Genomic DNA, 24,969 nt, shown 5'->3' with positions numbered 1-24,969 from the left:
ACCCCAAAATCCTCCTCTGCATGACGTGTGGTCTCTTGTGCCCCCCCTGACACCAGAATAGCTTGTTGCTCTCATATATATTAGATTGATAGCCAATCCTAATGTTTTCTAATGTGTATGTCCAGCATGTTTTGAGATTAAACTTGTTTTATTTGCACCCTTCTTTAGGCCTTTCTATCCATACGTTTCATGGAAACTTCTTTGTTCGCTCTACGGATCTCTTGTCACTTCCCAATGTAAACCCTGATGCTGGTTATGCAGTACAGATGTCTGTGGAGGAGAATCTGACCGATACACCTGTGGTCTCTTTTCAGTCTGCTCTTTTATACACTTCTAGCAAAGGTAAAAGCTTGGCATGTAATTGAAGAGTTTGTTTTTGTTTTGTATTTTGGGGGGAGTGGGTTGTACAGAGATGTGTTAAAAGGGGTTTTCCAGGATAGGATAGGTCAGGGGTGGCCAACCCGCGGCTCGCGAGCCGCATGCGGCTCCTTGCACCTTAACCTGCGGCTCTCAGAGGAGCGCGCTCTCGTTTACATATGCGGCTCGCAGGGGATCAAAATATTAGCAGTACAGGGGAGAAGGAAGAAGAAAGCAGTCCGCCCTACCCCCTGTGCTGCTGCCGCTGCCACCAATAAGAATACAGAGGGAAAGAGGAGGGGAGGGGCTGTGGCCACTGCCACCAATGAAGGTAACGCACTCATTTATTCAAATACAGGAGGCGGGTGCAGGCTGCAGAATAATTTAGCCCGCACCCGACCTCTATAGCTGAGATCCGCGGCAGTTAATTGACATGTCATTGGTGGCGCAGTGCCCCCCCCCCCCCTTAATACGTGAAGGCCCGCGCTCTGACCTGACGCTGTGCACGTCAGGTCACTGTGGAGAGGGCGCCAAAGTCTTCAGAGCAGCGGCAGCAGAGGTAGGATAAGCCTCCTACACAGTTTTATTTTATTAAAGTACTGATCTGGGGGTCTTATCTGACATGGGGGTAGTATGAGCTCAGATAAGACCCCCAAATCCTCATCAGACCCACAAAATAAGCCTCACCAGTGCTCATATAAGACACGAAAAATCGGACACCCCATGCTCACATCTCCCCTATGTCAAATCACCCCTGAGCATGGGGCGGTCATCTGAGCATGGGGCGGTCATCTGAGCATGGGGCGGTCATCTGAGCATGGGGCGGTCATCTGAGCAATCTTGAAACACATTGTGAAAAACAAAGATTGCCAGAATTCTCACTAAAGCTGTTTACACTACAGGTAGGAAAGGTGGTTTAAATGCACTTTTAAATGTTTGATAACTCAATTGCAGTAATACTGTCGTGTGCACGCATATTTGTGTAAACGGATAGCTTGTGGCTCCTGGCAGTCATAAGATTTTTTTTTCTGGCTCTTTGTGTCTGTAAGGTTGGCCACCCCTGGGATAGGTCATCAATATCTGATCGGTAGGGGTCCGACGATCACCTGTGAGCGATGCTGCCTTCTCACAGCTTACAAAGCACTGCGCTGTACATTGTATAGCGGCTGTGCTTGTTGTTGTACTCAGCCCCATTCACTTAAATGGGACTGAGCTGCTCCTAGGTCACATGAACGTGTCATCACTCATAGGCATGCTGTTGCCTTCTCAAGCAGCTGATCAGCAGGATTACTGTGTGTCTGACCCCCCCCCCTTCCCCCTACGATCAGATCCAGAGGATAGGGTCATTGGTAAGAAAATCTTGGGAAAACTCCTTTAAGATTTATTCATAGTGGTCTGTGAACATGATTTTACATTATATAACTCCCCTAATAGCTTATATTGGTGTGGGAATTAACTCTGTGGCGGTAGGCAGAATGGGTATCCAGGGCCAAAAATGCAAGTGAACCACTGCTGGGCTGAGTGCTAACTAAACATGTGTTTCCCTGTATATACAAGTGGCTTACTACTAACCACTCCTAAGTGCACACCTTAATAGCCCAGAAATAAGCTGGACTTTGTTACAAAGAAAACTTGTACTGGCCAGGAAGGTAATGATGGGATCCACTACCAACCTGCCCATCGTTAAATATCCAGGCTGAAAACAGGACTTGCCAAAGCCCTTAGCCAACTACTGTTCGCTAAGGATACTCAGCTTTCCTGGATTCCTTATATCTCATTCAGATTTCCTTGGAAGATATATACTTCCTGGAGCCTAGTACACATATAAGAAGAATCTTGGAGAAATATAGCAATCCCCAGTCACTTTTTTTATCACTGTCTGACATGGGGTAGGCCGGTTTATAGCTCTCTTTGCAATATCCAACGTGTGGGAAAGCTGTAAGACAACAAATGCCTGTTTGTAGAGTAAAACATTTTCTGTGCTCCTAAATCTCAGGATAACTAAGCAGATGTGGTATTTCAGACTGGTGGCAAGTGTTGTAATGCCAGCCATATGTATTTCTTGGGGTATTTTGGTGTACTATAGATACAGGTTTATAGAGCACATTAGCGCTCACATAGTTTCTTCACAGTGACGCACCCCACCCTGTGTTCTTGCATAACTTTGTAGATTATGGGGAAGGGAGAGTTTGGCATTAATTGATATTGCTCATAATCAAGCTTTCCTGAACTGTATATAAAATATATGACGACTAAACAGACTTGGACAGAAGAGGAGGACTCCTGGGGCTTTTTCTCCATTTTTGGACAAAATGTCTAGGGATTTCCTTACATTTATGGGAAGAAGTAAAATAGGCACTGTGGGGGTCATTTAAGAACATTTTTGACGCAAAACCCCTTTTTGCAACTTTTTAAATATCAGTACAACAGTATTTTGTCCCATGGACATTTAAACACTGTGCTCCCCACTTGGGAGTAATGGGGGCTAAGCCGCCATAATTATGCCTCTAAACACAAAAAAATTGTATCCCTCGAAATGTAAAAGCATAAGGCCTCTTTCAAACGGGTGTCACGTTTGAGGGCCGGACAAGATGCAGGTGCGTTGCGGGAAAATGCACGATTTTTCCACGCGAGTGCAAAGCGTTTTAATGCGTTTTGCACGCACGTGAGAAAAATAGGCATGTTTGGTACCCAGACCCGAACTTCTTCACAGAGATTCGGGGATCGGTGTTGTGTAGATTTGATTATTTTCCCTTATAACATGGTTATAAGGGAAAATAATAGCATTCTTAATACAGAATGCTTAGTAAAATGTCCAATGAGGGGTTAAAAATAATAAACAAATTTAACTCACCCCATCCACTTGATCGCATAGCGGATCTTCTCTTCTTTCTACTTTCTTCAGGACCTGGCTAAAGGACCTTTGACATCACTGTGCTCATCACATGGTCCATCACAATGGTGATGGACCATGTGATGAGCACAGTGATGTCACCACAGGTCCATTTAAGTGGATTAAGGTGAGTTTTTATTAATATATATATATATATATATATATATATATATATATATATATATATATATATATATATATATATATATATATATATATAATATATATATTTTTTTTTTAACCCATCACCATTTTACTAAGAATTCTATATTAAGAATGCTATTATTTTCCCTTATAACCATGTTATAAGGGAAAATAATAAAGATCGAGTCCCCGTCCCGGTCGTCTCCTAGCAACCATGCGTGAAAATCGCACCGCATCTGTTCACTTCTATGGGGCCTGCATTGCGTGAAACTCACAATATAGAGCTTGCCGTGGTTTTCACGCAACACATCAGTGATGGGTGAAACTCAGCGCTCATGTGCACAGCCCCATTGAAGTGAATGGGTCTGGATTCAGTGCTGGTGCAATGCGTTCACCTCACTCATTGCACCTGCACAGTATTCTTGCTCGTGTGAAAGGGGCCGAAAAGAGGAGTAAAAAGTACTCCAGTCAGGAGGTTAGAGAAGTACTGCTATCTTCTGCTTAGGAGGTTTAGTACATTGTGTAAAGGTCCTGATCCAGAGGCAGTGCCGCACTGGTAATTTGTGTTTGGAAGACTAGATGTTGACTTGGACATAGAATAATGTCCAGTATGTTTCATGGCAATGGTGTTTTGCAGTATAATATTTTTGCTGTGACTTTTTTGATGTTTTTTTTTTCTTTTCTTTTCTTTTCTTTCTACTCCTAACAGGAGAGCGAAGGATTCGTGTGCACACAATGTGCCTTCCTGTTGTTCCAGCGTTATCCGATGTATATGCTGGGGCTGATGTGCAGGCTGTGGTTGCACTGTTGGCAAATATGGGTAGGTATACAAAGTCCATTAGTTAAATGTTTGTTCAGAGAAAGGAACCAGTGTTTTAAGATCCTGTATATGAGATAAATAGATTCTTGCTTAGGTTTTCTAACCTTTGCTTGTCTACTGCAACTTTTGCTACCCTTGCTTGTCTACTCCAACTAGAAGGGAATTTTTCACAATTGCAGAGCTGTCTAGGAGGGGGCATGGACTCAATACACTACTCCTACAACAGGTGGTAATGATGTGATCCTGCCTATTATATGCCATCATGGCTGAGCAGCCTGACAGGAAGACTCACCAATATGTAGTATATGCAAGTGCCTACTCGCCAATCTAGGCAGCTGATAGTGGTGGCACAAAGTCCTGCTCTCATTCTAGGACAGGTTGCTGATGGCCATTTTAAATGATTCCTAGACAAACCTTTTCACTATTCAGAGACTGAATACGCCTCTTATAAGATGGTCATCTTTCTACCCGTTATGAGTTTTAGGAGTGTTTTCCTTCACCACACTGCATGTTCGCCCACTGAGATTCACTTAAGTGTATTATACCTTTTTTATATGCCTCTTCAGCCATTTTAAAGCGACCATCTAACCTTGAAAATGCAGCAAAACATATGGTCAAATGTATGTATAGTTCTGTGGAAAAGAGTTGAATCTTCAGGTAGCTTTTGAAGGTTTAGATGTCTGTTTTGTACTCCTTATATAGAGTATAATTGTAGAAATGTAGTCATAAAAACGAATGCTTATTTTCAGCAATACTAATTTAACTTTTGTTGCATTGTTTTAGCTGTTGATCGATCCATTTCATCAAGTCTGAGTGATGCTCGGGATGCTCTAGTTAATGCTGCAATTGATTCCCTGTCTGCTTACCGTACTTCAGTGCTAACTGTACAACAGCCAGGTCTTCTAGCGCCACACTCGTTGCGTCTCTTCCCTCTGTTTGTACTGGCTCTTTTGAAGCAGGTTAGTCTTTTTGTGATGCAGTTTAAAGGCACAAATTAATGAATGCAGAACAACTATATTTTGCATATCTCCTCTTTAAGTTTATATTCAGATGTGGCAATCAGCCATATATTACAGAGCCATATTAGATCCTATTAGACAATGGAGGCAGGAAATTGATTTTGTTGACCTATCCTCATGATAGGTCAACAGTATCATATTGGCAGGGGGTCTGACACCCGAGATCCCCGTCAATCGGCTTTATGAAGAGGCCGCAGCACCCCCCATTCAAGTGAATGGGGCTGGGCTGCAATACCAAGCACAGCTGCTATCAAATGGACGGGGCTGTATTTGGTGAGCTGTGAAGAGGCTGCAGCACTCGCCATACCTCCGGTGAGCATCACAGCTACTTAAAACTTCTGATCGATAGTGGTGCCAGGAATCAGACCCCCACTAGTCTGATATCAATGTCCTATCCTGAGGATAGGAAATCGATAGGAAAATCCTGGCTAACCTCTTTAACGAACTAGATCTCTTCATATTTTGTCCTATATGTGATAAATGGGCTTGAGCGAATTGAGCTTCAGATTATAGAGCCAAAGTCAATTTGTTGAAAAACGTTAATGCTGTTCCCGTACAGCATTTACAATGTATTTGTTCGTGTAGCCAAACTTCGTCTCGGCTGAAGTTGCACGAGACCTTAGTGTATGACCACGGTATTCCTATCTGCGTATTTAAAAAAATAAATAAAATAAAACATTTTAAAATAGGAATGCGAATTCGGCTTTAGTACTGGCTGGTATCTTCATGCCAAAGCCCACTTCGGATTCCTTTTTTAAAATGTTTTTAAATATGCAGATAGAAATACTGTAGTCATTCACTGAAGTCTCTCGCAGCTTTGGCCGAGACGACGTTTGGCTACACAGAGCCCAAACATTTTAGTCCTGTATATAAAAAAAAAAACATTTTTAAAGTTGTTGTTGTTGTTTTTGTTTTTTAACAAATCAACTTGGGATTTATGATCCCAAGCTTGATTCACTCAAGCCTAGTGAAAATTATATTGATATGTTGTAAGGGGGTTGGACAAGGGGTTTCTCACTTTTGTAGAGCTTTTCACAGAAGGGTGGCCAGACCCGCTGTGGTAATTATTTCCTGTTCCTGGCCGCTGGGTTCCACTTCCAATGCCTCTGGTCCCACATCAACATTGGCCGCAGCGGTCATGCATCACCTTGCATCAACCATCTGTGAAATTTTACCAGCCTTTTCTACTTTCTCCTACAGAAAGCTTTCCAAACGGGGACAAGTGCAAGTTTGGATGAGAGAATATACTCCATGTGTCAGATTAAGAATCAGCCATTGGCATACCTGATGCTTATGATACACCCTAACCTGTACAGAGTGGACAATCTATCAGATGAGGTGTGTCTTTAAATTGTCTTTAATGTATTATTGTGATCAGTTCTAAAAAAAAAAAAAAAAAAAAAAAAATCTATGAAGATAAGCAGTCTGTCTGGTCATGGGTCATAGGTTTACAACTCTAGAGATATGGGGAAAAAGTGTTTTGGTACGTGCTGTCCCATTGAAATTAAATGGGATGGTTTCTTGTAATTTCTCCTGGTCACTGCTGCAATGACGACAGTGAGCAGATAAACAAAGGCTGTACTGGCATGGCGGCAGCCTTCTCAACCAGCTGATCGGTGGGGGTGCTGGGTTTTGGACTCCTGTCTATCTGATATTGAGGACCTATACTGATAACAGATTCCCCTTTTTTTGTTTCAAATGAATTATAAGTCAGTCCCATTCAAGTACTGGTAAATGCAATTAGGCTGCATGTACAGTGCTGTGTTTGGTATGCTGTGGAGGGGCCGCAGCACTCACCAGAGCACTGCAGCCTCCTAAAACAGCTGATCAGCAGGGGTGCTGGATGCCCACCAAGCATATATTGATAACTTGCCCTAAACAGTAAAAATGTACTTCACTTTATTTAACAAAAATTCTGTCTTCTGCCTCTAAAAACGCACTATATTGCTGGCCACTGGGGATCTCCTTTCCTGCTAAGTTTGTCTGTGGCAGCAGGGACGCTATGACAATTTTCAGGAAGTGGTGACATTTCCTTTGTTACATAGTTACATAGTTAATACGGTTGAAAAAAAACATGTCCATAAAGTTCAACCAAGGGATAGGTGGGGATCAGAAGGAAGTGAGACTCTGATTTCTACACGTTTTCATAAGCATTAATGTTTTTTACTTTTAAGAATTCATCTAAACCCTTTTTTTAAAACTGTCCACTGTTTCTGCTGTGACCACGTCCTGAAGAAGTCTATTCCACAGCTTTACAGTTTTGCAGTAAAGAAGCTTTGACTCTTCCGGAGACTAAACGTTTTCCTCTCCATTCGGAGGCAGTGCCTCCTTGTCTTTTGAGCGCATTTGACATGGAAAAGTTTTTCACCATATTTTTTGTATGGCCCATTTATATACTTGTATAGGTTAAACATGTCCCCCCTTAGATGTCTCTTCTCAAGACTAAATAAATTCATTCTTTTATTCTTTCTTAATAACTAAGACCCTCCATGCCCCTTATCAGTTTAGTCGCTCTCCTTTGTACTTTTTTCCAGCTGCAGTGCATCCTTTCTATGGACTGGTGCCCAGAACTGAACTGCATATTCCAGATGAGGCCGCACTAGCACTTTGTAAAGTGATAGTATTACATCCCTGCCCCACGAGTCCATGCCTCATTTAATGCATGCCAATATACTGGTGGCCTTAGAAGCAGCTGATTGACATTGTATGCTGTAATTTTATCTACCATCCACAAGGACACCCAAATCCTCCTCTATAAGTGACTCTCCCAGTGCTACATCACCTAGGAGATATGAAGCACAGAGATTATTACTACCAGATGCATAACTTTACATTTGTCTACATTGAACCTCATTTGCCAAGTTGATGCCCAATCACTCAAATACAAAAGTAATAGTGGCTCACTGTGCCTTTAACAAGGGAGTGGTGCTACAAGCCCTGTTGATCCACCCAACAAACGCAATTGTGTATAAAGAAAGTTAAAGATTGGTCTGAGCACTCAAATACTGGAAAACTGCGTATATAAGGTAATAAATTAATGATATTTATTCTCTGCAAAGCATACACGATAAAAGCAATATATATGCAATATAAAACTGACATATATAGCAAATACGGACATAAAATAAACTCTGAATAAAATAAACTCTGCAGATGGAGGAACACACCTGTTCATCAATTAATCGAAACTGGCAAACTGAACTTGGTGTATTCACACTCACCAACAAAACCTGAGGTGGATACACCCTAAACCTGAGGTGGATACCACCCCTTCATGTGAGAGGATCAACTGAGATTATTTTGCAATATATCAACACATTTAATTGGATCCATTTTATGCAGAGTTTATTTTGTCAGTTTTATATTGCTTTTATCGTGTATGCTTTGCAGAGAATAAATAATATTAATTTCTGACCTTATATATGCAGTATTTGAGTGCTCAGCCCAATCTTTAACTTTCTTTATGCACAATCACTCAGTGTTCAAGTCAGCTTGTAGTATATGGACAGCTACCATAGACTATACAGTAGTTCTACATAGCTTAGTATTATCTGCAAAAATAGAAATGGTGCTATTAATCTCGTCCTTGATATCATTAACCACCTCGCATCCGCCCATAAGATATAAATGTCCTATGGCTGGATGTTAAACTCTGAATGGATGTTCTGGAACATCGATTCAGAGATTGCAGCTGCACGCTAATCATGCAGCTGCAGAGCGGGTTGCCCGCTGTCAGTGAGCAGGAAGCGTACCGGCCCGGTGGTCATGTGGCCGCCGGGAGAGTGCAGGAACTGTCAGGTCTTTCACAGACCTCGATCAACCCTGCACTGAGGCTGTACAGTGCAGAATTATGCTGTACAACCTAGGGTTGGGCGATATACCGGTATCACGATATACCGCGGTATTAAAAAAACGGCGATATCGCCATTTCCTAAATACCGCTGTATTTTGTGACCTCTTCTAAACGTGCGCCCGCCCGCTTCTAACAACTCTCCTTCAGGAACTGACTGATCACTTACCGCCCGCCCCTGCACCTTGCTCTTCCTCTCGCTCCTGGCCTGCCTCCTTCTTGCTCCGCCTCCCTTAGTCAAGTCTCCACCCACCATCTGACATCATCACCGTCGTCACCCACCAGTGCCGGGCGCCGGCTCTATTGTATATGTGGCAATCCCCTGTGTGAGTACTGTCTCTGAAGAGACTTTTCCTGCGGCTGCCTCACTAGTGCGTTCTGTCTGATGACAAAGTTATAAACTTACTACTCCCCGCAGCGGCCGCCCCGGCTCTCCCTCCTCCTCGCTCCCATAAGACCTTATTATAACGCTCCTTGTGGCCCCCCCATACAGTGTAACGTCTCCTTGTGGCCGCCCCCCCGTACAGTGTAACGTCTCCTTGTGGCCGCCCCCCCGTACAGTGTAACGTCTCCTTGTGGCCGCCCCCCCGTACAGTGTAACGTCTCCTTGTGGCCGCCCCCCCGTACAGTGCAACGCCTCCTTGTGGCCCCCCATACAGTGCAACGCCTCCTTGTGGCCCCCCCATACAGTGCAACGCCTCCTTGTGGCCCCCCCATACAGTGCAACACCTCCTTGTGGCCCCCCCATACAGTGCAACGCCTCCTTGTGGCCCCCCCATACAGTGCAACACCTCCTTGTGGCCCCCCCATACAGTGCAACGCCTCCTTGTGGCCCCCCCGTACAGTGCAACGCCTCCTTGTGGCCCCCCCGTACAGTGCAACGCCTCCTTGTGGCCCCCCCGTACAGTGCAACGCCTCCTTGTGGCCCCCCCGTACAGTGCAACGCCTCCTTGTGGCCCCCCCGTACAGTGCAACGCCTCCTTGTGGCCCCCCCGTACAGTGCAACGCCTCCTTGTGGCCCCCCCGTACAGTGCAACGCCTCCTTGTGGCCCCCCCGTACAGTGCAACGCCTCCTTGTGGCCCCCCCGTACAGTGCAACGCCTCCTTGTGGCCCCCCCGTACAGTGCAACGCCTCCTTGTGGCCCCCCCGTACAGTGCAACGCCTCCTTGTGGCCCCCCCGTACAGTGCAACGCCTCCTTGTGGCCCCCCCGTACAGTGCAACGCCTCCTTGTGGCCCCCCCGTACAGTGCAACGCCTCCTTGTGGCCCCCCGTACAGTGCAACGCCTCCTTGTGGCCCCCCCGTACAGTGCAACGCCTCCTTGTGGCCCCCCCGTACAGTGCAACGCCTCCTTGTGGCCCCCCCGTACAGTGCAACGCCTCCTTGTGGCCCCCCCGTACAGTGCAACGCCTCCTTGTGGCCCCCCCCCGTACAGTGCAACGTCTCCTTGTGGCCCCCCCCCGTACAGTGTAACGTCTCCTTGTGGCCCCCCCCCGTACAGTGTAACGTCTCCTTGTGGCCCCCCCCCCCGTACAGTGTAACGTCTCCTTGTGGCCCCCCCCCCCGTACAGTGTAACGTCTCCTTGTGGCCCCCCCCCCCGTACAGTGTAACGTCTCCTTGTGGCCCCCCCCCCCCCGTACAGTGTAACGTCTCCTTGTGGCCGCCCCCCCGTACAGTGTAACGTCTCCTTGTGGCCGCCCCCCCGTACAGTGTAACGTCTCCTTGTGGCCGCCCCCCCGTACAGTGTAACGTCTCCTTGTGGCCGCCCCCCCGTACAGTGTAACGTCTCCTTGTGGCCGCCCCCCCGTACAGTGTAACGTCTCCTTGTGGCCGCCCCCCCGTACAGTGTAACGTCTCCTTGTGGCCGCCCCCCCGTACAGTGTAACGTCTCCTTGTGGCCGCCCCCCCGTACAGTGTAACGTCTCCTTGTGGCCGCCCCCCGTACAGTGTAACGTCTCCTTGTGGCCGCCCCCCGTACAGTGTAACGTCTCCTTGTGGCCGCCCCCCGTACAGTGTAACGTCTCCTTGTGGCCGCCCCCCGTACAGTGTAACGTCTCCTTGTGGCCGCCCCCCGTACAGTGTAACGTCTCCTTGTGGCCGCCCCCCGTACAGTGTAACGTCTCCTTGTGTTTTTTTTTCTTTTAAACGGGTAAAATTTTTAATATCGTTATCGTCTGAATATTTTTGATATCGTCCAACCCTAGTACAACCTCTCTGGGAGGGGGGGGGGGGTATATTTCCCCTGTAACTGGGACTACTATGTCAGCCCCAGTTGCAGGAGAAATCAATGGGGTTATATCTTCTTTATGTTTCATGACCTGTTGCCATTGCTTTTATCCACAGCCCTAGTTTTGACCTACTTCAACTTTTTAAGACAACTTACTTAAATTCAGCTAGTGGGTTGGACTTGGAGCCTAAGACGAGTAACCTATATATCAGATTATGTTGTCTCTCTTTTTTTTTTTTTTATGTTTTAGTTTGGAACAAAAATGTAATTATAAAAAGTTACAATTGTTCCTGAAAATGCTGTTGAGCAACTCTTGTATGTTACCCAGGGATCTTTGAGCTCTTGCAGTATGTTGTTGGGAGTAATAAGCCGTATATTGACTGGTTGCTGGTTCATTTCTAGTATGAATAACTCTTGTTCTCATGCAGGGAGCACTTAACATCAACGACAGAACAATACCGCAGCCTCCTATTCTTCAGTTGTCTGTAGAAAAGCTGAGCAGAGATGGAGCCTACCTAATGGATGCCGGCACGGTATGTTTTAACGGGAGAATCACTGCAGTTATATTAGCGGTCTGTGGTCAGTATGTGTCAATTCATGACTCTGCTGCAATTAAACAGGCTTGTATTGCTTTGTGACTTCTTACACACACAAGCTTGCGGTGTCCATTCTTTTACAGCTAAAATGGACATAAAAAACACATGCATTTCTTTCTATACTGTAGAGGAACAGAATACCGGAATGTGTCAGTGAAAACGGATCTGTCCCCATTGACTTACATTGTAAGGCTACTTTCACACTAGCGTTCGATCGGATCCGTTCTGAACGGATCCGATCATATTAATGCAGACGGTGGCTCCGTTCAGAACGGATCCGTCTGCATTATATTGGCAAAAAAAAGCTAAGTGTGAAATTAGCCTGAGCGGATCCGTCCAGACTTTTACATTGAAAGTCAATGGGCGGATCCGTCCCCATTGACTTACATTGTAAGTCTGGATGGATCCGCACGGCCAGGCGGACACCCGAACGCTGCAAGCAGCGTTCAGGTGTCCGCCTGCTGAGCGGAGCGGAGGCTGAACGCCGCCAGACTGATGCAGTCTGAGCGGATCCGCATCCATTCAGACTGCATCAGGGCTGGACGGAAGTGTTCGGGTCCGCTCATGAGCCCCTTCAAACGGAGCTCATGAGCGGACAGCCAAACGCTAGTGTGAAACTAGCCTAAGTCAGGATGGATCCGTTTGGCTCCGCGTCACCTGGCGGACACCAAAACCCTGCAAGCAGCGTTTTGATGTCCGCATCCAGAGTGGAATGGAGACTGAACGGAGCCAAACTGATGCATTCTGAACGGATCCTTATCCATTCAGAATGCATTGGGGCTGAACTGATCCATTTTGAACCGTTTGTGAAACGGATCTCACAAACGGAATTCAAAACGCCAGTGTGAAAGTAGCCATAGCTGGACACCGCAAGGGCCTGACAAATCACATTTACTTTAATGGGGTTTGTCAGGTGTCTGGTACAAATGCTGGCATTTTGTCAGACAAAAGAAAATACTGGGTGCAGCACTTTTTTTTTTTTGTACGTCACAATGCCGGCATTCATAATAGAGACCTGATGTAACCGATAGTGAATGGGATCTAGTGTTGTCCAGTTATGCCAGATAAGGCATATCCGGTGTTCTGTTCCTCTGGACATATTTTAGCTCCTTGTCAGCTTGCTTACAGGGGCTGTCATTCTAACCAAGGACTGTCCATACTAATTAAATTAATTTATTTCTTATTTGTATTGAGGGCTGTAAGAGTTATTGCTGCATGTTATGACTTTGATGATGCATTTTGTGTTGCAGCCTATAGAAATATTCTGCAAAAATGAGTTGTCTATAAAAGCATTCCTATTCATTGACTTTTTTTATTTATTTTTTGACTCTGGTAAATCATTGACGTCTACCACACCAGAGTGGCACAAAACTGTATTCTTTGGCATTGGTACTTTTTATTTCATAAAATATTGTATAAATCCCAGAAAAAAAGGCCTTTAAAAATGGTTATATATGTTATAGTTGCAGTTAGGATAGTGGAGATGGTCAGGCCTCAGGTCAGTGTAAATTGAACAGATTTGCCTTTATTTCTCTATTTGGAAATGTGGTGACAGTATGACTGTGCCAGTAGAATGGCACAGAGTAAAAAACTTTATAATAATGAGTAAAATTGCTGGATTATTTATTTAGATTATGCTGCTGTGGCTGGGCCGCAACTGTGGACAGAACTTCTTGACTCAAGCTCTTGGAGTTGCTAACTACTCAGCATTATCTCAAGACATGGTAAGTTTTCAAATGCTTCTATTCATGGAGTGTCTCATGCTTCATGTTTGTGGATCCTGTAACATAAAACATATTTCTGTTATCTGTAAGGCTGGGTTCGCATCACCTTTTTCCCATCTTTTTAACGTACACAAACGTATATGTTAAACGGATGCCTGACTGATGCCATACAGTGACATCTGTTCGCCATTGGGTTCCATTGTGGGAAAAAAAAAAAAAAAAAATATATATATATATATATATATTAGGGCTGCAGTAAACGAATATTTTTGTAATCGAGTATTCTATCGATTATATTTCTCGATTCATCGAGTAATCTAATAAGAAAAAGCTACTTAAAATAACGTACGTAATTAGGCATGTATAAAGTTATTGGTTTGAAGGGGTTAATAACTTTATACATGCCTAATGCCAAGGTGCTTCCATTAACCCCTCCAAACCCAATGGGCATGTATAAAGTTATTGGTTTGAAGAGGTTAATGAAAGCACCTTGGAGGTGCCTTCATTAACCCCTCTCTAAACCAATAACTTTTTATACATGCCAAGGTGGTGCCTGCAGCCTCCATTAACCACTCTCTCTCCATCTGCCTGCCCCCAGCCTCTGATCTGCCCCCTCTGGTAACGCAAACCCCCCCCCCTCGCCAGTATTAATCATTGGTGGCCACAGGGTCCCTCCCCCCCATCATTGGTGGCAGTTTGCAGTTCCGATCGGAGCCCCAGCAGTGTAATGCTGGGGCTCCGATTGGTTACCATGGCAGCCAGGACGCTATTGAAGTCCTGGCTGCCATGGTATGTTAGTGAGCAGAGAGCAGCACATTATACTCACGTGCGCTGTGGCCGCCGGTCGCTCCTTCTCATAGGTCTGTGCGGCGGATTGCTAATGCTGTAAGCGGAACTGCAAACTGCCACCAATGATGGGGGGGAGGAGGGGGACCCTGTAGGACATGGCCGGCACATTCATTGGTGGCGCAGTGGCCACAGTCCCTCCCCTCCTCCTCCTACTCTGTCCTCATTGGTGTTCAGCGGCAGCCTCCTACTCTGCCTCTCTGGCCTCCGGAGGACACGGAGCGGATGAGTGAGACGCTTAATTTCACTCCCGCTCCGTGATCATGTGATGTAACGATTACTCGATGCAGGGAAACTGCATCGATGAATTTTTTGACTCGATTTAATCGAGTTATTCGAATAATCGTTTCAGCCCTAATATATATATAATTTTTTTCTTTTTACCGGACTGTGCAGAATACAAGAACGTGCCGTGCTGCGTTTTTGTAACGTATACGTCAAATGGAGGCATAAAACGTGATTTGAACTGTATTTGGTTTTGGTTAATGTGGTGAAGCCTCTTCTAAAACAGATTGATGACAAGTGTTTCCTGTTTATACACGTTCCAATAGCTTTTATCTGTCAGGATAACCTGTAAGCATGTCCATCTGAGTTAGAAAGCTTAGACAATCTTCAGGAACTTAGCTATGCATTATTCCCTGACAGATTGAAGCATACTGGCTAAAGATGCATGAAACAGCGACCATATCGCAGCCCATTTTAGTTTTCAGTGAAAATCTAAATTATGTAGATGGAAAAGGCTCACTTATTAATTGTAATGTAATGTTTTCAATTCTAAAACAGACTCAGCTTCCTGAACTGGATACAGCTGAATCTATTAAACTGATAGCTTTTATCACTTGGCTTCGAGAGCAAAGGCCTTTCTTCCCAACATTACATATAATCCGGTAAGTCCTGGGTATATCATTGTATTCTAGTTCTTTTACTGACCTTGCACCCTTCTGTAGGGAAAGAGATATGTATCTGACCAGCCCTCCTATTACTCTATATGGTAAACAGATATCTGTGGGTAAGGGCTCTTGCACACGATTGTGCACCACCCATGACGTGCATTGGGGGAGGGGGGGGCACAAATTGCATTCCCCAATGCACGCGCATGGTGCTAACGGATGCAGAGCCATTGAACTTGAATGGGTCCACTATCCGTCCGCACCGCAAATAGAGCATGTTCTATTTTTTTCGCTTCTGTGGCCTTACGCTCCATAACTTCCGAATTGCGGACCCATTCAAGTGAATCTGTGATATTGCGGGCCCTCCATTTGCAGGCCGCAATATGGGCACGACCAGCAGACGTTCGTGTGCATGAGCCCTAATGGTGTGAAATTAAGGAAATTGGTCCCGTTGTGCGAGATCGGGAAAACCTTTCCACAACTTTATTAATTTTTTCCTCTTGGGCGGAAGGCTTTCCTTCATTTACCCATATTTTAGCTGTCTTAGAGGGGTTTTCCGGTAATATATGTTGATGACCTATCCTGAGGATAGGTCATCAATATCAGATCGATGGGGTCCGACACCCAGGAGCCCCACTGGTCAACCTTTAGAAGAGGCTGACGCTCCATGAGTGCCGCAGCCTCTTCCTGGGCCTGTGATGGCTAACCTCCGGCACTCCTGCTGTGATAAAACTACAACTCCAAGATGCACGCTTGCCTGGCTGTTCTCAGAACTCCATAGAAATGAATAGAGCATGCTGGGAGTTGTAGTTTCACCACAGCCGAAGTGTCGGAGGTTAGCCCATCACGAAGGCCATGTGACTGTGCAAAGGTCCCATTGCCTAGTTGCAGCTCCGCACCATTCAAGTCAGTGAGCTGCAGTACCAACCACAGTTACTATACGATGTATGGCTCTGTGCTTAGATGGCAGCTCTGTAAAACATCTGATCAACTTGTACCAATCGGCTTCTTTTGTGCGTAGGATAATTTATGTGCCTATGTAAAAGGACCACTGGGATATGATTTATGAGATTCTTGCAATGCTTTTCTTTCTTTAAATGTTTTTATACTGTTCTTTACTAAATGTAAAGAGAATACTGCCTTTCTTTGGCAGAAATATATATAACAGGTATATTATCTTTCATTTAAAGTTTCTGTGTGTCGTTAAGGTATCAACAGTATATCTCATAAGAGTGACCTCTACAGCACCTTGCCCCCTTAATAGTGAACTCCACAGCCCCCCACCCCTTAATACTGACCCCCCCTCCCCCCAAGTTCCCTACCTCCTTAAAATGGGGCCTCCACAGTACCCCGCTCTCCCTTAAAATGGGGCCTCCACAGTACCCCGCTCTCCCGCAAAATGGGGCCTCCACAGTACCCCGCTCTCCCGCAAAATGGGGCCTCCACAGTACCCCGCTCTCCCGCAAAATGGGGCCTCCACAGTACCCCGCTCTCCCGCAAAATGGGGCCTCCACAGTACCCCGCTCTCCCTTAAAAGTCTCTTCTCTTTGCATCTGATGACAATCGTCCAATCAAATTTATTTTTATTTTTTTATGGGCATTATTGTCAGTGATTGGTTGCTATATGCAGCCTGATGAATATCCAGACTTACTGCCACAACAGCCAACAGACAATGGCTCCTCTAGTTTGGCGGTTAGGTTACTAAGCATATTTTTGGGCAAATAATTGGGTGAAAACTTCCACTCAAAAAATAGTCTGACATTCCCCGAGTCACAGGAGGTGGCTGCGCAAAATTTTGTGATTGTACACGTGACGAGCGGATTTCCCTCCCTTTTATGTAAAACCTGCAGTGACATGTTGTTTTCAATAAATTACTTGGATATTGATGGCCTATCCTCAGAATGGTTCATTAATATGAGATCCTCTGTCCAACACCCGGCACCCCCACTCAGCGCTGGAAACCATACACCATATTCTGTACACTATATATTGTCCGTGCTGGGTTCAAGTGAATTGGAGCGAAGCTGCAGTACGCCATCTGTCAACTGTATATTTTCCGGCGCTTGAAACAGCTGATCAGTAGGGTGTCAGATAGGGTTGGACGATATCAAAAATATTCCCACGATAACGATATTAAGAAATTTATCGCGATAACGATATATATCGCGATAAATGCCCATTTAGAAGAAAAAAACACTTGGGGCCACAAGGAGACGTTATACTGTATGGGGGCAGCCACAAGGAGACGTTATACTGTATGGGGGCAGCCACAAGGAGACGTTACACTGTATGGGGGCAGCCACAAGGAGACGTTACACTGTATGGGGGCAGCCACAAGGAGACGTTACACTGTATGGGGGCAGCCACAAGGAGACGTTACACTGTATGGGGGCAGCCACAAGGAGACGTTACACTGTATGGGGGCAGCCACAAGGAGACGTTACACTGTATGGGGGCAGCCACAAGGAGACGTTACACTGTATGGGGGCAGCCACAAGGAGACGTTACACTGTATGGGGGCAGCCACAAGGCGACGTTATACTGTATGGGGGCAGCCACAAGGCGACGTTATACTGTATGGGGGCAGCTAGGCAGCCACAAGGAGACGTTAATTGTATTAATCATTGGTGGCAGTGGCCACAGGGTCCCCCTCCCCCTCCCATCATTGGTGGCAGTGGGGCCCCCCTCCCTCCCCAGTATTAATCATTGGAGGCCACAGGGTCGTCCCCCCATTATTGGTGCCAGTGGGCCCCCCCTCCTCCCTCCCCAGTATTAATCATTGGAGGCAGGGCCGGCTCCAGATTCATGTGGGCCCTTGGGCGATAAAGCCTCAGTGGGCCCCCTTGTGGCATTTTCCGCAACACATGTCATTAACAACAAAAAGTCATTAAAAACAGTAGAAAAAAATGCAGTGTTTTATAGGAGGTCTTACGCTATATGCACATGACAATGAAAAAAAAAGTCCATTAAAAACGGATAAACTGTCCATTTTTAACTGACTGTTTTCCACTGATTCATCTGTGGATCACAGGGAGGGAAGACAAACTCAGCACCAAAAACTAAGGCTGTGAGGGGACTGAAGACTGCTTCTCCAGGGCATTTAGGAAAGTGGCTGCTCTCCTCAGAGCCAGGTGAAGCCATGGATGAGGGGAAGGAGCAGCTCTCCTCATGCTGACTTAAGGCTCCACTCCACTGATATCTCCTCCTCTGCTTCCTTTCCCATAAGCACCAGTGAACCCTGCTGTGGATTTTGGGGCTCCCTGTTCATGCTGAGTGACAGGATGTATCTGTGGGGCTCACATGACTGGAAGGATGAAGAGCTTTTGGGGCTGATGTGACCTGGATGCTGGCCATATCTGCGCTAAAGGCGACAGGCTGTGTAGGAGGAGGTGAAGCTATGAATGGTGCCTGTTGTGTGCTAGCTGCTGAGGGAGATTTGTGCTTTACACATATCGCGACTGGCCATATCATTAATACCACCGCACCCTAAATCACTAGCCCTTCTACTGTCCCATACACTGGCAGCTCTCTGTGGCACAGAACCCTTCTGATGCGATAAGCGACTGCCATGTTAATGGTCACACTCACACACACCTGTCTAAACTCCTGATTTCTTTCAGCTCGGCTGCTATGCTGTGCGCTGACTTCTGCACCTGCGCAGCTAATCAGCTCCGTCCCTGCTGTCCTCCAGTCCTCCGATCTGTCTCGCAGGCCTGGAGATCCTGCGAGATAGCAGCAGCAGTAAATGTTTAAAGGGACCGGCGCGGAAACGAGTGGGCTCCCTAAGGGACAGGCCCGGGTATGCCGAGTGCTGACGCCGGCCCTGATTGGAGGCCACAGGGTCGTCCCCCATCATTGGTGGCAGTGGGCAGTTCTGATCGGAGTCCCAGCAGTGTAATGCTGGGGCTCCGATCGGTTACCATGGCAGCCAGGAAGCTACTGAAGCCCTGGCTGCCATGGTATGTTAGTGAGCAGCATTATACTCACGTGCGCCATGGCCGCCGGGCACTCCTTCTTCTGTCTGTGCGGCGCATTGCTAATGCTTATACCATTAGCAATGCACCGCACAGACCTATGAGAAGAAGGAGCGACCGGCGGCCACGGCGCACGTGAGTATAATGCTGCTCACTAACCTACCATGGCAGCCAGGGCTTCAGTAGCTTCCTGGCTGCCATGGTAACCGATCGGAGCCCCAGCATTACACTGCTGGGACTCCGATCAGAACTGCCCACTGCCACCAATGCAGGGACTTAAGAACATTCCCGGCACCCGACCTCTGAGAGGACGCTGTGATCACCGCGCTGGGATTAATTGCGCGGATCACAGCGTCCTCTCAGAGGTCGGGTGCCGGGAATGCGAGTCACAGAATTCCTTCCCTCCCTCACGCTGGCTGAATTGTAAATGTGCTGTACGGTTCATGCTGGGGCGGGCGGCCGCGGACGCAGATTTAGAAGCGGTCAGCGCACATGACCGCTTCTATGACGTCACGAAATACCGCGGTATTTAGGAAACGGCGATATCGCCATATCGCCGTTTTTTTTTATACCGCGGTATATCGTGATACCGGTATATCGCCCAACCCTAGTGTCAGACCCCCACCATTATATTGATGACCTATTCTGAAGTCATCATTATTTAAGTGGCAGAAAATCCTTTAAATTCTCCAGCACAGTGCTGCCTCTATCTTAACTTATTAGTAATGCAAAACGGCATTGCTGCTGGTTATCAGATGCCCTGGGAATGAAAATGCCTTGCTTTCTCTAGCTATGGTAAACCCATGGTCTAATATCTTATAGCAGATTTACATCCAAACCGTACCTTGTCTGGTTACAGATGTAGCCATTTTAAACTGGACACTTACTGTGTTACTTACGTACATTATTATTATTATTATTTATTATTTAAGCGCCATTCATTCCATAGCGCTGTACATATGATACATCATTTACACCATGGCCAGCACGATGCATGCAGCTTTTATGGTGCTTTTTGTGTGAGGGTTTTCTCCCGCACTCCAAAACCATACTGGTACCTGTAAATTGAAATGGCTTTCACAAAAATTGGTCCTGGTATATGTGAAAAATAAACTGTAAGCCCAATGGGAGACAGGCAGTGATGTGGGTTATGTCAGGCTCTGTACAGAGATGTGGAATAGGTTGGCACTATATAAGCGACAACAAAGGGTAAAATATAAATAAAACCGTAATTTATGATGCTCTTAGAAATTAAAAAGACAATTTTCTTGAACATCAATGTCCCTAAAAGGCTTCAGTAGTGCATGTCTGGCTAATTTTTGTATTTATTTTTCTTCTAAGGGATGAGAGTCCTCTAAAGACTACTTTCCTTCAAAACTTGATTGAAGACAGGACAGAGTCAGCCTTATCTTACTATGAGTTTCTTCTCCATCTCCAGCAACAAGTGAACAAGTAACAAAACAAAAACAAGCTTTGCACAAAGCAAGTGTGCATGAGAACCATCTATCCCAACAGTATCACGTCCAGTGGTTTGGAGCTACATCTGTATCGCTACGGCTTAGGCCTTATGAAATATGATGTGCATACACTGTGATTTCAGCAAAAATAATCAAGTGACCATATATATGGGTACAGATCTGTGCAAGCACACAAGCTATTTTCTACAGTGTATAAGGAAAACTACAAGAATTCAGACATGCCTTTGTACCTGGTGTCTACCAGAACTGCTGAAAATCTGTTCACTGCTTTCAGCTAGGTGGTTGCAGCCCTTATGCAGAAGCCCATATTGGCACCTTACGGTTTCTGCAATATTCAAGAGATGAAAAGACATTTAAGAAAATAAAGTCAGATTACTTACTACAGAGAACAGATTTTAATTTCTTTTTTTTTTTTTTTTTGCTTTTATTTTGCTGCTAGATTTCAAAATGTAACTGGCTGAAATACAAGTTGCTGCTATGACAGAAACGGCTTTGTACTCACATGTATATGTGTAAATGTTTTCATAAATTGGCAGAACTTTACCTGTGTATTTGTAGCAGGCCATAAATGTGGTTTCCGTCTGCATTCATTATTCCTGTGCTTTGTGCCATTATATTGGCTTAAAAACATACAGGGATAGAAATGTAGTTATGTAGCAAGCCTTCATATAAAGTATATTTTCTGAAATATCTTAAAGGAGAACGCAAACCATTATGCTGAAAATCTGTCATTGAGAGGCAGTTCTTGTGTTTTTTGTTTTTGGTTTTTTGTTTGTTTTTTTGAACCAACCCTTCACTGAGCATGGTTTTTGCTTTCTGAAGTGACAAAGTTGTGTCAGACCTCAGCCGACTTTTGCTAGTAACTAAAATCCATGCAGATGGTTCGAAGAGGGTCCTACATGTGTGAAATGAGTAAGGGAGGAGAAGATTGAGGCTCTATGGAAATGCCATCAGAAGACCCTAAGAATTGATTTCTACTTAAAGGTTTGGTAAAATAACACATGCTGTGAATACAAAATGAAGTTATTTGACAGAGAAGCCATTTGTATTTTAGCAATAGCTTGCATCTAAGTTTTGCAAAGTAGGAAAAGATCAGAAGAATTGATTAAACAAAGGCCTAACTTAGTGCTACAACTAATGATATATATGCAAGAGCATGTCCATTGCTACAATTTTGTTCCTCCTCTAGGACCAAAGTAATTTGCGTGCATTCAGTGCAAAACCTTAAAAAAAACTGTATGAGTGTGGGGTCTTGAAGAACTTGTGAAGCAAGCATAGATTTGCCTTTTGAAAATGAGAAAAGGTGATCCAGCACAGTCGGGTTAAAGTGGTTAACCCACAAGAAATATTCATCACCTGTCCACCAAGTAGATGATAAGTGTGTGATCTCAGGGGTCCCACTGTCTGTTCCCATATACTTTCCATTTAAATGTTTCCAGATTCGGGAAAACTTGAGACTTCAGTTCTAGTGATTTGTAGTTGTTTCCAGTGGACAGACCCCTAGCAATCATACATTCATCATCTGTCCTGTGACTATCCTTTGTCTTGGGATATCCCTTTTAACACTTTGTGCTTTAACATTCAGCAATACAGTGAAATATTAAACCACACACAGTAATATTTTGAACGAATAGTACTCACAGCAAAAAGTTTTTCATTTTTTTCTGCAACTGCACAACAAATTGTGAAGTTGTAGAATTATGTTTTTCTATGATCATAGTTATTTAGCATTCTATCAATGTGCACATGTTAAGGAATACAAAGCCATTTTGTTGCCCTTACCAATGCCCATGTTATACATTGGGAGTATGGTACTAAATATTGGGAAAAAGACTAAATGAAATGCTTATTCTGACTTGACATTGGGAAATTGACACCGAATTGCTACCACTTTGGCATTCGACTCCTAACTGCAGATTGTCACTACAGAGTAGACTACTTTGTTAAGTAAGGAGTCTTTCTGCCGTCCTTGTCATCTTTTTTGTAATGATTTGCCACAACTTTCTATATTATTGATTAATTTATTGTAATGTGGAAAGTTAGAACAAAGATGTGTGATAGATTTTGATTTTCCTCATTTTAATAAAATGCACCTTTTATTCTGAATTTCATGTTAATAAAGTTTTTAAAGATCAAGTAACTTTTTCATAGTTGTATGCATATTGAGCCAGCATTTCAAGAGATGATGTTGAAAGCATAGCAAGTTAGAACACTAATACAAAGCAAAACGCATCTTTATACCTGGTAAGTGAGCATGTAAATGATTAGCCTTTAACCCCTTCACGCATAATCATGTATGGAGCATGCTCCCGTGCTGAAACAGCACCATACCCCATAATACCACTGCAAGCGGTCGTCTGGACTGCTGCTGGGATTGTAGTAGTACCTTACAGCTTCAATTGTGATCTTACTAACAGAAGGATATCAGGACTGAACATAGCGGTTCAGCTGTGGCCTATGCTTTTAAGGGTAACTGGAATCATAGGAGCGTTTCTTTCTTATAGCCTTCAAATAGAATGTGAAGAAACTGTCTGCCAGTTTGACGGAAGATCAGAATGCGCACTAGGATAAATTTATACTGTATGTGGTAAAAATGAAATGTATGTTCACCCATGTTTCAGATTTACGAAGCACAATCTGTATGTCGACAGATATAAATCATATAGTGTCTGAAAAAAGATTTCGTTGTTTCCAGAAACAGTGCCACTCTGGTCCATAAACATGGGACACTGCTCAAGGTGACACACTGGCTCTAGTTTTGGAAAATATGCTTTTTTATTCTTGTGTTGTACAATAAATTTAAGAACTTCTGGAAATAATACATTTTACTGAGAAAAGTTTACTTTATTATAAATACATTACCACATATCCATCATTATTTATAATGGCTCATTTGTTGCCTAGGGGCAATCGTCAGTCTGAAGAACGGGTTACTGCAAAGCAATAGACGTGCTTTGCCTGTCAGTAATGATGAGCCTGACTACAACGGAGTCTCTAGGAACAGCTTATGAAGAGACAGCGGAGGTGCAAAGAGGACAGACCAGCAGTCTCTTCATGAGCAACATTTTTGCAGACATTTAGCTGACTATGTTCTCGTGCAGCAGTGTGCAGGCTTGCAATTATGGACAGGCAAAGCGGAGAGGGAGCTTGTTGCAGGTGAATGAACAGTCATTTCCCTGTATACACAATTTACAAAGTACATATAGTTTAATTAATAAAATATCAAATTAATATAAAAATATAATTAATAAAAAATTGTATAATTTAAATTCAAGCCAAAGAGAAAAGGGGCCACCAACATGAGTTCATGCATTTTGAACTAGTTAGGCATTGTGTGCACTACCCTCTTCGCTCTCTGATAAAGCTGAACAGATTCAAACAGAAATTAAGGCTGGTTTCACACGGGCGTTGCGGATTGGGGCCGGATGCGTTCAGAGTGCGTTCAGTGAAACTCGCACTATTTTGCAAGCAAGTTCAGTCAGTTTTGTCTGCGATTGCGTTTAGTTGTTCAGTTTTTTCCGCGCGGGTGCAATGCATTTTGATGCGTTTTTCACGCGCGTGATAAAAAACTGTTTACAAACAACATCTCTTAGCAACCATCAGTGAAAAACGCATCACACTTGCTTGCGGATGCAATACGTTTTTCACGCAGCCCCATTCACTTCTATGGGGCCAGGGCTGCGTGAAAAACGCCGAATATAAAACATGCTGCGATTTTTCACGCAACGCGTGAAAAAAACCGCTCATGTACAAAGACCCATTGAAATGGATGGGTCAGGGTTCAGTGCGGGTGCTATGCGTTCACGTCACGCATTGCACCCGCGTGGAAAACTCGCTCATGTGAAAGGGACCTAAGGCGCACGGTGCTCCGCCGAGGACATCTGCCCTCTCATTTTAGTAATCAGTGGGGTTTTCAGCTCCTGGAGCCAGATAGATCTAAACCTCTGACTTGATGTGTCAGTTTGTCAAAATGATAGATAAAATGTTCAATAGTGTGAAAACACATCTTCTCCAGCAATTGTCCAGAAAAAATCCAAAGTTTCTTTATTTCAAAATGTTAAAAGCACGAGGAAGTAAAAAAAAATGATGCATTTCGGACAGCAACATGTCCTTATTCATGTAAAGGAATTATTATTTACTATACCACAA

At 44.6% G+C, this 24,969-nt stretch overlaps 1 protein-coding gene across 1 annotated transcript in view; it reads left to right on the top strand.

Annotated features, from left to right (window-relative positions):
* The window catches only part of SEC24A (SEC24 homolog A, COPII coat complex component), a 107,571-nt gene extending 83,876 nt beyond the window's left edge, over positions 1–23,695 (top strand). Inside the window, exons 16-23 of the mRNA XM_044280918.1 lie at positions 169–342; positions 4,104–4,214; positions 4,998–5,173; positions 6,434–6,571; positions 11,740–11,844; positions 13,539–13,631; positions 15,261–15,364; positions 20,684–23,695. Of these exons, the coding sequence (XP_044136853.1) occupies positions 169–342; positions 4,104–4,214; positions 4,998–5,173; positions 6,434–6,571; positions 11,740–11,844; positions 13,539–13,631; positions 15,261–15,364; positions 20,684–20,798 (1,016 nt within the window). The 3' untranslated portion in view covers positions 20,799–23,695. The remainder of the gene's footprint in view (positions 1–168; positions 343–4,103; positions 4,215–4,997; positions 5,174–6,433; positions 6,572–11,739; positions 11,845–13,538; positions 13,632–15,260; positions 15,365–20,683) is intronic.
* Positions 23,696–24,969: the final 1,274 nt, after the last annotated feature.

The sequence above is a fragment of the Bufo gargarizans genome, chromosome 2, assembly GCF_014858855.1.
Source record: "Bufo gargarizans isolate SCDJY-AF-19 chromosome 2, ASM1485885v1, whole genome shotgun sequence".
Classification (NCBI taxonomy): domain Eukaryota; kingdom Metazoa; phylum Chordata; class Amphibia; order Anura; family Bufonidae; genus Bufo; species Bufo gargarizans.
This window is presented reverse-complemented; position numbering and strand designations above follow the sequence as displayed.